At 47.0% G+C, this 15,875-nt stretch overlaps 1 protein-coding gene across 5 annotated transcripts in view; it reads left to right on the forward strand.

Moving 5' to 3' along the window:
* FBRSL1 (fibrosin like 1) overlaps window positions 1-15,875 on the forward strand; it is a 1,147,774-nt gene that overhangs the window by 785,711 nt on the left and 346,188 nt on the right. For all 5 annotated transcript variants that reach the window (XM_078667898.1, XM_078667900.1, XM_078667899.1 and 2 more), the window contains exon 5: window positions 3,159-3,188. In XM_078667898.1, the coding sequence (XP_078524024.1) occupies window positions 3,159-3,188 (30 nt within the window). The remainder of the gene's footprint in view (window positions 1-3,158; window positions 3,189-15,875) is intronic.

Genomic DNA, 15,875 nt, shown 5'->3' on the forward strand with positions numbered 1-15,875 from the left:
CTCTTTGTAAAATGTAAAATGTAAATTGATACTTGTATAGCGCACTACTCACCCACAAGGGTCTCAAGGCGCTTGTACTAATACCGCTGTGGAACCCATCCTGGCTTTCCCTGTGAGGTGTCCACTCCTGGGCACCCCCAAGGTGGACGCCAGGCATCCTTAGCGTTGTGGGGGCCGTTGTGGAGATTAAGCAAGCTATTGCCCAGAGTTGCAGAGTGGGACCCATGATTGGAATAGACACCGAGGCGAGAATTATCAGGTCCGTGGAATTTTTTAGCCCAAAACCCGCCGAGGCGGGGAATTGAACCCTGGTCCCGGGCTAGAACTCTGCATCAGGGTCTGCCGCTCTAACCATTGAGCCACACTTCTCCACCAGGCATGTCCTCCTGTACTCTGAACACAGTATAGCCTGGGAGGCTCCTGGCATTTCTCCAGTTACTCTGAATGTAGTGCAGCATGGGAGGGTTAAAGATATGTTCAGAGTGGATCAGGGCGTAATGTACACCTGGGGCCGTATTATACAAGTGCCCCGGGGGCGCACTTTGTGTGCCCCCGGGGCACTTTGATATTACAGAAGGTGCCAAAGACGCTTGTGCGGCCACTTCTGTAACATCGATAGTGCTGGTGCACATAAAGCGCCAGCTGTATCATCAGAGGGTATTCCCTCATTTGAATGGGGGCGTGGCCCATGCAAATGAGGGAATCCCTTTAACTCTGCACCCACGCCGTATTACAAATGCGGGCGCAGAGGCAAAGAAGTTCTCAGGAGGGGCCTCGACAGTGTGCCACCTAAAAGGTGGCCCACTGTCAGTGCCTTCCTGATTGCAGCCCTCTGGTGGGGTCTGGTGGCCAACGGGACACCAACCAGGGGTACTTCGCACACTGGATCATGCCGCCCAAGTGGTCCACGAGTTATTACCAACAGATAAACTCCCCCTACATTATAATAAGTTCCTGGCCATAGCATATACTAGCTATAATAGAAGCCTCAGACTAACCTTGACTCCGTATGTGCCAGAAATCCGTATTAACTCCTTGCGCCCCTTACAGGGAGCTCCTTCAGAGGGAGGGATAGAACTCGGGGAGTCAGAGGTGGTAGATCCCCTGGGTGCCTAGTTCCAAAATGCAACCCATGTGCAATTCGAGTCCCTCTCCATGGATTATGCCCTACCCGTGTGCCATTCGAGCACCTCTCCACGGATTATGCCCTAACCGTGTGCCATTCGAGCACCTCTCCACGGATTATGCCCTAACCGTGTGCCATTCGAGCACCTCGCCACGGATTATTCCCTACCCTTGTGCCATTCGAGCACCTCTCCTTGGATTATGCCCTACCTTTGGGCCATTCGAGCACCTATCCATAAATTATGCCCTACCCTTGGGCCATTTCTTAGCTCATCGAACTCTGCTTGCCAAACTGCAGCGGAATTGGCAGATCATGGACACAGAACCCGTCCATACACCCCCTAATACTTTCGATTCATGTGATGGACAGCGGACGGCGCCTCATCACGTGGTTCAAGCTCGTGATGGTTTCTACACCACAAGACCTGTTTCAATCCACTAGACAACACTGGGAACACTAGACATAGAGAGAGAGAGTGGACATGACCCTTGTGTATATGTTTAAAGTTTCTTGCAACGTGAAATTCCAATATATCCAGCGCAACATCTTACACAGAGCGTACCTCACTCCTGCGCGCCTGTACGGTGCCATTAATAGATTTATAGACCTGCGCTACTCATAGCTAGAAGAGCCATCGGTATACCCTATTGGGTTGCGGCAACTCTGAAGTGGGGTAAGGCCGGATAGATGGCGTTCCGTAGAGAGGAGGCTAGAGGCACGCGCAAGATCCCCATCACTCTAGAGTGGGATACGCTCTTAGATGAGCCGCTGGTGCTCTTTGAAGAGCTTAGGGATGACGTGTTGGATGGGGGATCGTGACCGCCTAACACATACTACACCTAGCCGCAATAGTCGCCTAGTAGTCCCTTCCTCCTCCCCCCTTTCATTGTTCCTAAGCTCATAACCCGCCTCAACGAACCTTGGTCCATACGCAATGCCGGACCTTGTACCGTTATAGTGGAGGGGCTATACGTCCTTGCCTAACATATGATTAAAACTGGATCCCGTGGATATTATCAACCAGTGCCGAGCAGATGATGTATCGCATGTGCAGCGATCTTGAAGGTTTGTAATGGTTATGACCTGTCAGTTGACCTTGTTTTATGCGTTTGGTTGATTATGCAAAGATGACCCAACGCCTCCTGTCGTAATATCCACCATTGTCTGTAGTATATTGACCCACTGGGAACATGTAATCTGTTGTACAACCATTACAGCATGATAATGGAATCAACAACTGAATATGCTAATTAAAAAATAAATAAAATTGGTTTAACAAAAATAAAATGTGGACTTGGTGCACTCTAAAAGGTTGGGGTGGTTATCTGCCCTGCTAGGGCTCCCGGTGGGTGCCCACCCGCATCAGGTAATGCTACCAGAAGGCTGGGAGTGGAGATGCTTGCATGGTGGTTGCTGTTGGACTGGCTGTCTCTAGAGTGCTGGGTGGGCTTCTGTCTGACTGCCATGGGGTGGTCAGTCAGCTGGAGTGAGCTTCTTATGGACCTGGCTTGGCTCCAGTCATCCTGGGGTGGAACAGCGGGGAGAATGTAGGAGGCCTGCAAGGCTAGGGTGGGCTATCCTTAGACTTTTTGTCCTGCCAGCCTGGGGTGGGTGAATACCAGGCAGGGTTCGTCTCCTGATTGGCATCTTGTCAGAAGGTGCCATCCGCCTTCTTTGGTCTCTAGGCCCTTCTTTGGTCTCTAGGCCTCGATTGACCCTACAAGCCTTCTAGGTGGCACTGGGAGATGGGCGGCAGCCCTGGCACAGCATGTGAGTCTGGGGCACAGTGTGTGTCTGGCACAGTCTCACTTCCAGGTTCTAGAGGTGAACGACTGGCTCGTGCAAGTGATTGTGAGACTGTGGCCCATCCACTTCCAGGGTTCAATACACGATAAATAGATAATTTCCCGTGTTTTTGGCACCCAAACACAAGAAACAAATGTAAAATACTCATAAGTAAAAATAAAATGTAATTAAACAATAAGGTTGTGCACTGTTTCACAAAATGTCTGTTTTCTTTTTTTACCTGCAGTGCGACAGCGAAGGTGACATCGAAGAAAAGGTAAGACTGATTTCTCTGCTGTTCTCATCTACCACTTGCACGTGGTACCCTCTGTTGTGTCGTCAGCACGTCGAAAATCTAGGACATTGTATGAAGTCACGTCAGTGTGTGGACCAGAGCCACGCCCCTCGGCAATTTGTCTCTGTGCATGTGAAGTTGATGCAATGCTGGGGGGGGCACTCTTTTTCGAGGTGGCGGAGGTGAGCAATTTATCTGTCGACTAGAAGTCCCCCTCCACCTCCAAGAAGTCTGTCGACCGCCCCCCCCCCGCCTCCCCAAAGGAACAATTTGTCTTTTGACTGACACCCCCACTCCTACCTGTGCAGGGCGGCAAACTCAGGGATCGCCCTGAGCGGTAATAGGTCTAGCCACGCCACTGATGCTAAGGGTAGAAGAGGGTGCGAAATGAGGCGAAACATTCTCAATGAGGATAGGGGCTACTAATTGATTTCTAGAAAGGAGGGACGAAACACTATCAGTGGGGATCAAGGATACAGTGTTAGTTCTGGAAAGGAGGGACGAAACACTATCTGTGGAGATCCGGGATACAGCGTTAGTTCTGGAAAGAAGGGATGAAACACTGTATCTGTGAGGATCCGGGATACAGCGTTTGTTCTGGAAAGAAGGGACAAAACACTGTATCTGTGGGGATCCGGGATACAGCGTTAGTTCTGGAAAGAAGGGACTAAACACTGTATCTGTGGGGATCCGGGATACAGCGTTAGTTCTGGAAAGGAGGGACGAAACACTATCTGTGGGGATCTGGGATACAGCATTATTCTGGAAAGGAGGGACAAAACACTATCTGTGGAGTGTCGGGATACAGCGTTAGTTCTGGATAGGAGGGACGAAACACTGTGTCAATGGTGATCCGGGATACAGCGTTAGTTCTTGATAGGAGGGACGAAACACTGTATCAATGGGGATCCGGGATACAGCGTTAGTTCTGGAAAGGAGGGACAAAACACTGTATCTGTGGGGATCCGGGATACAATCAATCAAGGCATTTGATTCAAAGCGTTAGTTCTGGAAAGGAGGGACGAAACACTGTAGCAATGGGGATCCGGGTTACAGCGTTAGTTCTGGATAGGAGGGACGAAACACTGTATCAATGGGGAACAGGGGCTTTAGCGTTAGTTCTGGAAAGGAGGGAGGAAACACTGTATCAATGGGGAACAGGGCTTCAGCGTTAGTCCAGGAAAGGAGGGAGGAAACACTGTATCAATGGGGAACAGGGACTTCAGCGTTAGTTCTGGAAAGGAGGGACGAAACACTGTATCAATGGGGATCCGGGATACAGCGTTAGTTCTGGAAAGGAGGGAGGAAACACTGTATCAATGAGGAACAGGGATTCAGTGTTAGTTCTGGAAAGGAGGGAGGAAACACTGTATCAATGGGGAACAGGGCTTCAGCGTTCTGGAAAGGAGGGAGGAAACACTGTATCAATGGGGAACAGGGATTCAGTGTTCGGTCTGGAAAGGAGGGACGAAACACTGTATCAATGGGGATCCGGGATACAGCATTAGTTCTGGAAAGGAGGGACGAAACACTGTAGCAATGGGGATCCGGGTTACAGCGTTAGTTCTGGAAAGGAGGGACGAAACACTATCTGTGGGGATCTGGGATACAGCATTATTCTGGAAAGGAGGGACAAAACACTATCTGTGGAGTGTCGGGATACAGCGTTGGTTCTGGATAGGAGGGACGAAACACTGTATCTGTGGGGATCCGGGATACAGCGTTGGTTCGGGAAAGAAGGGACGAAACACTGTATCTGTGGGGATCCGGGATACAGCGTTGGTTCTGGAAAGAAGGGACGAAACACTGTATCTGTGGGGATCCAGGATACAGCGTTAGTTCTGGATAGGAGGGACGAAACACTGTATCAATGGGGATCCGGGATACAGCGTTAGTTCTGGATAGGAGGGACGAAACACTTTGTCAATGGGGATCCGGGATACAGCGTTAGTTCTGGATAGGAGGGACGCAACACTGTATCAATGGGGATCCGAGATACAGCGTTAGTTCTGGAAAGGAGGGACGAAACACTGTATCTGTGGGGATCCGGGATACAGCATTAGTTCTGGAAAGGAGGGAGAAACACTGTAGCAATGGGGATCCGGGTTACAGCGTTAGTTCTGGATAGGAGGGACGAAGCACTGTAGCAATGGGGATCTGGGTTACAGCGTTAGTTCTGGAAAGGAGGGAGGAAACACTGTATCAATGGGGAACAGGGACTTCAGCGTTAGTTCTGGAAAGGAGGGAGGAAACACTGTATCAATGGGGAACAGGGTTTCTGCGTTAGTTCTGGAAAGGAGGGAGGAAACACTGTATCTGTGGGGATCCGGGATACAGCGTTAGTTCTGGATAGGAGGGACGAAACACTGTATCAATGGGGATCCGGGATACAGCGTTAGTTCTGGATAGGAGGGACGAAACACTGTGTCAATGGTGATCCGGGATACAGCGTTAGTTCTTGATAGGAGGGACGAAACACTGTATCAATGGGGATCCGGGATACAGCGTTAGTTCTGGAAAGGAGGGACAAAACACTGTATCTGTGGGGATCTGGGATACAATCAATCAAGGCATTTGATTCAAAGCGTTAGTTCTGGAAAGGAGGGACGAAACACTGTAGCAATGGGGATCCGGGTTACAGCGTTAGTTCTGGATAGGAGGGACGAAACACTGTATCAATGGGGAACAGGGGCTTTAGCGTTAGTTCTGGAAAGGAGGGAGGAAACACTGTATCAATGGGGAACAGGGCTTCAGCGTTAGTCCAGGAAAGGAGGGAGGAAACACTGTATCAATGGGGAACAGGGACTTCAGCGTTAGTTCTGGAAAGGAGGGACGAAACACTGTATCAATGGGGATCCGGGATACAGCGTTAGTTCTGGAAAGGAGGGAGGAAACACTGTATCAATGGGGAACAGGGATTCAGTGTTAGGTCTGGAAAGGAGGGACGAAACACTGTATCAATGGGGATCCGGGATACAGCATTAGTTCTGGAAAGGAGGGACGAAACACTGTAGCAATGGGGATCCGGGTTACAGCGTTAGTTCTGGATAGGAGGGACGAAACACTTTGTCAATGGTGATCCGGGATACAGCGTTAGTTCTGGATAGGAGGGACGAAACACTGTATCAATGGGGATCCGGGATACAGCATTAGTTCTGGAAAGGAGGGACGAAACACTGTAGCAATGGGGATCCGGGTTACAGCGTTAGTTCTGGATAGGAGGGACGAAACACTTTGTCAATGGTGATCCGGGATACAGCGTTAGTTCTGGATAGGAGGGACGAAACACTGTATCAATGGGGATCCGGGATACAGCGTTAGTTCTGGAAAGGAGGGACGAAACACTGTATCTGTGGGGATGCGGGATACAGCGTTAGTTCGGGAAAGGAGGAACGAACCACTATCAATGGGGAACAGGGGCTTCAGCGTTAGTTCCGGAAAGGAGGGCTGAAATCCTGGATCAACTGGAATCAGGGCCAAATAGCCAGATCAGGAAATTGAGAGAGCTTCACATTTATTTATTCTTACATCTTTTTTCTGTAGCACCAAACATGAAATATATGCTATCCACTGATCACACATGTGGATGCCTTTGCGGCAGTTATATGGTATGCGCTATGGTCGGCCCCTCATTCAGCATCCAATGAGGGTTATGCATCGGTCCTGAACGGGTTAGTAACCAGGAGGTACGGAGGCCTGTGGTTTGTGCTTGGTGTCCAAGACCCTGTGTAGTGGACGACAAGGAGTCCACATCCGACTGACATTGCATCTCGTGGTCTTCATTCTGAGCCATCTGATTGTTTGTAATGTTCTGTTTTCATAGCTTACCTGAGGAGTAACTACTCTGGTGGTATATTTCATGGCAGGATTTACTGGGCTTCACAATTTAGCGTCAAGGACTCTTCCTTTGCAGTTTGCATTTCTTCTGGTTAATGGTTGTGATTTGCCTGCTCAGGGATCCCTTGTCCGAGGGAACCTTATGCTTGTTGCATAAAACGTGTAACTCATCCTGGGTCCAACCAGGAGACAGGGAGAGTTTTTAAGTCAGGGTTAATGCTCTCCTGTTGAGTAACCTCCATGCTGCCAAGGTCTGGTCCAATTAAAACCAAACAATAAGCTTGGCCTCCCCACTAGTGTGGGCCACATTGCAATATTCCAGCCTTTGCCATCTCAAGGTAGCTCCACAGAGGTGTTTCTTAGGAGCAGTGGTTGTACTTAGCAGAGCAGTGAAGATTGCAAAGTAGTCACTTACACCCCCTACTGGGTTTAATTGAAGGAATGACTTAAGTGTGGAAGTGAGGATAGACATAAATCAAAGATCAAACTTAGATTTCTTAGTTTGTTACATTTGCCTCAAATTGTAAAGCGCTCTGATATAAATAAATAAGTATTGGGCGAGTAAATTAATGTATTTAAAGTTTTCTATTGTTAGCGCCTGAAAAAATGAAATCACTGTTTACTTCCAATTCTTGGCCTGTAAATCTTAAAAGGTTTTGTTTTTTTGTTCTGATGTTTCAAGAAAAAGTATAAACCGAAATCTGTATGGAATGTGTAATTGTTGCGCAAAAGCCCATTCAAGAGACGTGTGTCATTGCCTGAATATGTATACGCGTCTTAGAAGATTCTTCTGGCATTTTCTGTGATCAGCTTTTAAAGAAAATCCAATTTCTTGTTTAAAATCTATTATGTTGTGGACATAAATAGCCTTCTTCGGGAGGCTTTCTTTCTCCTTTTGAAGTAAGGACATTTCCATTTTGTAGCATAGGCGTGTGTGTGTGCACGCAACATGTGTCTGCACAGGGTGAAATTTATAAGCAAGAATCCATCCCACATAAATTGTGCAATGCTCCATCGTGCAGACTTCAGACAACAGGCCTGACATTTATTTGTATGGTTAATAAAAAATTTAACAAGAAAAAGGAAAGAGTAGAACGTGTTTCTCGTTGCAAAATCAATTGGCATTTAAAAAAATATGGTTTTCGGTATTGAAGCAGCCGCAGGGCGTTCACATGTCGCTGTAAAATAATAAAATGTCTTCTGCGCTGACTGTTGGTAAAATAGCGATGGAGTGTTTTTATTTTTTTCTATTGAAGTTCTTATTTTTCTCAGAAGGCTTTAGAGAGACTTGTCTGTGTTTTGGGGGAGGGCGTTCTCACAGCGTGAAAGAATTAGGGACGCATGGACAGCATGTTTTCAAAAGCCCATGGGTCCCTCCCGAAGACCCCTGGCATCTTTTAAACTGAGATGGGGCGACTGAAAAAGTAATATTCCGTTTTTAGGTCTGGCCTGACCGTACAGCTGTTTGCAAGGTCCACTGTTACACATTGTTTAACCCCTTCGCTGCAGCGGCAATTCCGCCACAGTGCTAGGGGGGTGGGGCGGCCGCGCGACGCTCCCATGCTCGTGACGGAACCGCTCCTTTACGAGCCTCGGGTGCGCTGTGCTTATGACGGAGCGGTTCCGTCACGGCGCCGCCCGCTCAATGGAACGTCAAGCGCAGACGCGGAATCCGCGCCGAGCAGGCCGTGACGGAACCGCTCCGTAATCAGCACAGCGCGTCCGTGGCTGGTGACAGAGCGGTTCCGTCATCAGCATGGGACGGGTTAAAGTAGACCTGGGATGGAGCTTTGGCTGCTCCCATAGAAATATTTTTCCCTCACCTCATTCTATTGGTTGCGTGAAGTCTTATTCCACCTGTTATGGGGTACTTGTATCACAATGCGTTAGGGACTATTTTACATCCCAGGCATACTCTGAATCACTACACACTACGGGCCATATGTTTGCAGCCAATTTGTGTTCGCAAACGCTGAATTTCAGCATTTGCGATCGCAAATTAGCAGTATGCAATGTAGCACACAAAAACCCCCACGCAAAAAAAGGAATTGCAAATTTTGCGATTCCCTATATTGCGATTGCATTTAAGGAATCGCGAATTGCAATGTAAGAAGCACATAAGAAAGTGCGATTTGGCCTTGAGGAATCGCAAATGATCGCCAACTTGAAGTTGGTAGTAATTTGCGATTTCACTTAAAAATGCACCATTTTCCATTTTTTAAAGTACCATGTGGCGCTGCATGTATGTGTGCCACGTGCACGCATGCACATTTCAGGGGTGCAACAGGGTGTCCTTTTGACACCATGGCACCCTTGAAATTGCATTCTCAATTTGCGATTCTCTATTTGCTAATCGGAAATTGAGAATGCCTTCCCATTCATTCCTCAGCCCATAGGAATGAATGGGAAGGTATTCCTTATTCGCAAATCTCAATTTGCGATTCGTAAATAAGGAATATGTGGGATTCACAAAATTATTAGCAAATCCCACATACATTGCATTTTGCGATTCTCAAATTGCGATTAGCTGAAAATCGCAATTTGAGAATCGAAAAACTCTATTTTTATACATATGGCCCTATATTCTTTGTCATGGAATCATTGTCTTTACTTTTTTGTTGTTTTTTCCCTCAACAGCAGACTTTTTTTATGTTTCAACCCAGATTAAAAATGCCAGGCAGGATTATTTGCTTTGAATAATAATTCATATATTTCCAACGGGCAGATTAAGTCACTCCATGATTGAATAAAAGACTCCTCTTGTCATGTACGTTTGCGGCCTGTGATGTCGTCCGTCAACATTTCGGCTTTGCTTGGTTTTAAACCTGACACGAGAGAAGGGCATACATATACCAGTATTCGCATAATTTGTTTCACAACCTTCTGAGATTAAGATAAGGCACTTTTTCAGGAAAGACCTACCTACCTCTCGCTTGCACCACCTCATTTATATCCAGCAACTTGTATGGCACAGGAGGGCCTTCTCTTGAGAGGGCTTTGCCTGCCTGGGACAGCCACTCACAGTGTAGAAAGAGGTGTCCCTGAGTATGTTTCTCAGCTGCCAACTTTGGTCAATTTTACAAAATTTCAATGCCGATGTAAGCTGTTTGCGATGTCTGAGCAGGCGATAAACTATTCCGATACCAAGATCTATACACTTTAAGCAGTGTGCCAGTATTTAAGCTGTGACTGGTAAGGGCAGTTTACAGACGTTTAACTTGTTTCTACAAAGTCCACCTCCCTTCTGTAGCAAGTCACATAACCATGAGCGCTGCGTCCCAAGACCTTGGCTACAACCTGGTTCTTTCTTTATAAAGAGTAAGTAACAATGTTATTGAGTGAAACGATGTTGCATGTGCTGAACTCTTCAGAGGCCCACCACCAAACCGGATGTGCTTCTTTGCAGTGAGATGCACACAGAGTGTTAACATCAAACTCCAATAGGAGTAGCAGTAAGTCAAGTTTCCATGCAGTCATTGCGCCTGACCCTCAAGTGCATCCTTTAGGCAGACAGATGTTGACCTTATGAGGCCTGCTACAGCTAGGACTTACACACCCACTGTGTGTTAATGTTATTTATAAAGCGCACAAATACCAAAAAAGGTGTCTCGGCGCTAAAGACCGTAAGCAACCCCCGCATAGCACCCCTCACTGGAACAACCAAGTTTTCAAGCTTTTTCTAAAGCTCAGAAGGGAGCTGGGCTTCCTGCTCTCGGGAGGCAGCAGGTTCCACAGCTTCGATGTACCATACTGAAAACTCTGCCCCCCCAATGCATGGTCCGAATTTTAAGCACCGCCGATAATTTTGCACCAGTGGAACGGAGCTGTCTGGCTGGCTGGTGTACACAAGGATACACCCCTCCCCGACTCGCCAAGTCTGTGATAAACCAAATCCATCCCATGCCAGCGTCTTAGACTCCCACGTTGAAGGTTGCTGGTCAACAACGCATACTTCTCATTTATCGGATGCTTGGTCATTGGAGAAGTTGGCACCTGGCTCTACTCTGAGACGGCAGGGATGGGGAGGTGGGCACTGTGGTTCAGTCAGGACTAGTGGCAGTGCCAAGGGCTCAACAAGGTTAGCAAGCAAAACCTATGTACCCTAGCATTGTGTCTGCCAGCTGTGCCCTCACGCTCCAGGAAGAGCCATAGAGCAGCGGATGGGCAAGCAGGGGACACATGCGTAGACCATAGAGAACTGGAAATTTAGAAGGTGTCATTCATGCGTGAGGGTGGGACCTTTTCTGTTTTTGTGATTTAACTGGAGTCCCTCCCCTCAATGTAAGACCTCCCCCCATCTTTGTGGGCAGGCAACCATTCACAAAGGTTGTCCCCTGTGTACTATATAGATGTAAACACTATTTCTCTCTCTGGGTTTGACGGTACCCTTGGCATACTCGCTCGCCCTTGTCGTCCGCGAGCCTGCGAGCCGGGAAGGGTTAAACCAAGCAGCTCGCGGAGAACTAAAGGCAGTGGTTTACACAACTGCTTTAAAAGATCTGCCCATCAAAGCTCAGATCAAGTTGTAAGTGACATGTCGTTTTATTATTCTGCAGTGCCGCTAATGATTGTTTAAATTACACCGCCCGGCCTGGCGGGCTGCGTTAGAGCTGAGGCTGACGTCTGTTAGATGAGGTTTGGCTTCACCTTGTAGTGGAGAAATTGAAATCTGAACGCCATTGATTAGGTCTCACAATGCGGGACCTGAGAGTCCCGCTGGCGGGAACTGGAGCGGCCATGACAGGTGAATGCGCGGCCTCGCGCAGCAAAGCACTTGCGGGCATTGTGGCCCCTCAGGCCCACAAATGAGGTTTAATAACCTTACTTAATCCTACTTATTACCTCAGACTGCTTGCACTTGGGTCTAAGTGTTACGTAAATCCAGTAATGCAGACATTTCCTATGAAGACGAGTAATGGAAGCGTTTTCAGACTTTGAGTGCCTAAACCATTGTGTCTGTTGTCCCTTCTCTCTTTCTACATCACTAGCACCAATTATTGCAGCTGGTTAATGAAGAACATTGTTGACTGTTTAGAGTTTATTACATAAGGGGCCAAAAATTACTCTTGATTTCTTATTAAAGGAGCCCTTTAATTCTGCACCCATCGCACTACTCTGGGATGGGAACAGACTCTTTTATTAATGACTCCCAGATATAGGAAACGAGGTGGCGGGTTAAGAGTCAAAGATATGCATTAATACAAGTATATGTCCCCTGTAGTATATAACTCTAGAGGAAAGCAAAATTATAGAAATGCATTACTGAGAACCCACATAATTGAAAACCCATGTAGTGTTGAAACAAAGTATTAAAAATGCAGCTGGCAGAAAAAACCCAAGAACAGTTACACAAAAAAAGTCATTAATAATTCGCTCATAAAAACGGGGCTTCAAAAATATATGTGGATTGCATTGTGAATTCCAATCATAGAACATAGTTTTAAAATTTGAGGAAGAAAAAAGTATGAAGTCATGGATTGAGAAAGGTTTCATTAAAGAAATATTACAAAAGAAATGAGGATACATAAGGCGGATAAAAGGAGGAGCATGGGAAAGGTTGAATATAAACTAATTTTAAAATGGGTGAAAGGAGAAGTTAGAGGAGTCCCCTCTAACCCCCGCCACCCTCAAAAAAAGGAAAAAACATGTCAGGGAACTGGAGCACGAGGGAGGGAAAATGAAAGAGGGAGGGAACTTTGCCTCTGGGAATTTGTGAGATTACATTCAGAACAGCAATTAAAAAACATTAAAGATTACTTAATGGTGAGGAGGGAAGCAGAGTGAAAAAAGCAGATCTTTGCATACTTAATAGAAACAATAACAAGGAGAGTCCATTTTGGAGATTAAAGGCATTCACACCTTTAAAAGGTGTGCCAAGGCAATTTTGAAAAAAAAATATGGATTGGTTCCTTCCAACTGTAGATGCTGTGTTTCTTGAGAATTTGAACTGTTTATGTGAAATGATTTCTCAGAACTGGTATTGTATGAAATCGTTTTCCTACGAAGTCGCATACAACCAATGTGTGCTCTGGTATGGCAGACTCCACTGAGGCCGGGAGTCCAGGAGAAGAGTAAACATATCATAATGGGTAGATGGTATCTTTCTTTTAATGCCTAGGTTTCCTCTGTAGTGAAATCATGTTTTTGGGTATTGAATATGCAGAATTTGTTCTTGCTCTTTCGCCCTTGGGAAGCACAGAATATAGTTGTCCAGTTACAGATTTTTTCCAGGTTGGACTATTCTAATGTTTTGTATCTAGGTTTACCAGACTGCTTAATTAAACACTTGCAAATTGTGCACAACACTACTACCCATCTTCTGCTTAAGATCTACAGATGGACCTCCGAGTCCCCGTACCTACAAAAGTTTCATTGGCTTCTGGTTAGCAAGAGAATTGTATTCAAGGCTCTAGTGTTTCTCTTACCGGGCCCTCCATGGAGAGGGGCCCAATTATCTCACTGCTAGGATTTGGCACTACTATCCTCCCATGGCTTTGCACTTGGGGATGCACAGTTGATAGTGGTCTCACGTTTTAAGAGACGGAGGATCTTCCTTCGCTGTCCGAGTAACCTCGATTTAGAATCCGCTACCATTCCAACGTAGAAATACTTTTCTAAGCTGCTAAAAATCTGTTTGTTTAGCTTATAACTCTATGTCCCTGGCCATTGTGCAACATTCTGTTCATCATCTTGTGTGTTTTGCTGTTCACCCTATGTGGGAAGGGTATGCCCAGATGTGGGTCCCTTGCTCACTAAGCCACTGGAGTCAAGATATCCTTGCTGAAGACGGCTGATAGCCAGAAACCGGTCCTAGGATGCTTGATTCCGGTCCAGGGAAGACATGGCTTGGCAGTTCAGTCTGGACTGCTCCCATGAGGCACAGGGTCAAGACTGATTTGCATATAGCCATGTCTGAACTGGGGTGGCTTGGTGAGCAAAATAACGATGGATTAAACCCAGATCTGTGAATGGGGGTGAATGTTTTGCCATAGTGCAACATTCTGTCCATCATTTTGTGTGTTTTCCTTCACTGTATGTGCCTTAGCGCGGAGACACTATCATAGTAGCCGAGCGCTTTATGAATGTGGTCACTCATTCATTCAATAAAGAGGTGTGGCTGTCTCTTGGGTTGGGGGCAGCCATACCCCATCTGTCCTCATCACTTACCTCGGGGACACACCTTTTGACTCCTTTGAGGGCTCTTAGGATGTCGGATGATTTTAAATTGGTGAGTGCCCCAATATCATGGCACCTGGTACGCGCTTATTGACTCAGGAAGATTTGAGCGGAAGTAGAAGAAAGGTTCAATGATGTGAAGATGGGTTTGTTAAATACAACCAGGTGCAGGGGTGCCCAGGCCTCTGCGTTGAATTAACACCAGATATCCGCACCCAGTGTCCTCCATCCTGGTTGGCAGCCCATGAGAGCCGCAGCTTCAGACCTGGACTCGGTCCATCAGTAGATCGAACCGCTCTCATAGAACCTGCTGTGAGGCGCCATATTGAAGCCAGGCGCACAGCACTTACTAGAATCGGTTCAGGCAGCCGCTCCTGGTGAGTGCTTTGAAGGTGGTCCAAAAAGGAAGATTGGGGGAGGTATAAATGTATCTCCATGTATGTAATTTGCATCCTTGGCCCAGTATGGCAACTTGCAAGACACAGGATATCAGACCAGATGTGAAATTGTAATGAAAATGTATTCTCGGGAGGAATAATTTAGAAAAGGACGTGTGTGTTGTGTGGTAGTGCCATGCAGGCTGCCTGGTGATAAGTAGTCGTGTAAGAGGCACCTGGCAGTGGCGGCAAAGACAGTGAGGACACACTTTGCACTGGTAACGCCTAGCACCATTGATAAACACAAAGCACCACTGGTAAACACACAGGAGGTACAGAACACCTCGGGTAACACACAGGAGCCACACAGCACCACAGATGCACACACAGAGACCCAGAGCACCACTGGTAAACACACAGGAGGAACAGAACACCTCGGGTAACACACAGGAGCCACACAGCACCACAGATGAACACAGAAGCGACCCAGAGCACCACAGGTAAACATACAGGAGGGGAAACATCCTTTACAACGCAACTTTTACCACGCAGTGCTTTTACATCGCAACTTTTACAACGCAAACCATTACAACGCATTGCGCTGGGGGGCGCTCTAGGATAGGGAATAGATTTAATTTACTATCCAACACCTTCCCTACTATCCACGGGGACTGGAGTTGGAATAGTAAATTAAACTATTCACTATCCAGCACCCCAAAGCGCTATGCGTTGTAACAGCATGTGTTGTAAAAACTGCGATGTAAAAGCATGCGTTGTACTGTCATACATCCATACAGGAGACACAGAACACCACGGGTAACACACAGTAGACATGCAGCACTACCGATGAACACACAAGAGACCCAGGGCACCACTGGTAAACACACAGGAAAGATACAGCACCGAATGTAAATGTACAGGACACACAGAATAGCACCAGCAAATACACAGGAGACACATGACTCCACTGGTAAATACACAGGAGAGGCAGACCACCACAGGTAAACACAATGGAAACACATACCACCACTGGTAAGTACACAGTGGAGACACTGCACCACTGGTATACGCACAGGAGACACAGAATACAAACAAATATACAGGTGACACAGAACACCACTGGTGAACATGCAAGAGACACAGAAATGAAATGAGAATAGGTACTTGTAAAGCGCACCGCTACTCCACAGAGTGTCCCGGCGCTGACAAAGGAGCACCGAAAGATAGGAAACGGGGCTCGGAAATCAAGACATGGTCGAACAAAGAATTACTTCTCGAA

This window comes from Lissotriton helveticus, chromosome 11 (assembly GCF_964261635.1).
Source record: "Lissotriton helveticus chromosome 11, aLisHel1.1, whole genome shotgun sequence".
Taxonomy (NCBI): Eukaryota; Metazoa; Chordata; class Amphibia; order Caudata; family Salamandridae; genus Lissotriton; species Lissotriton helveticus.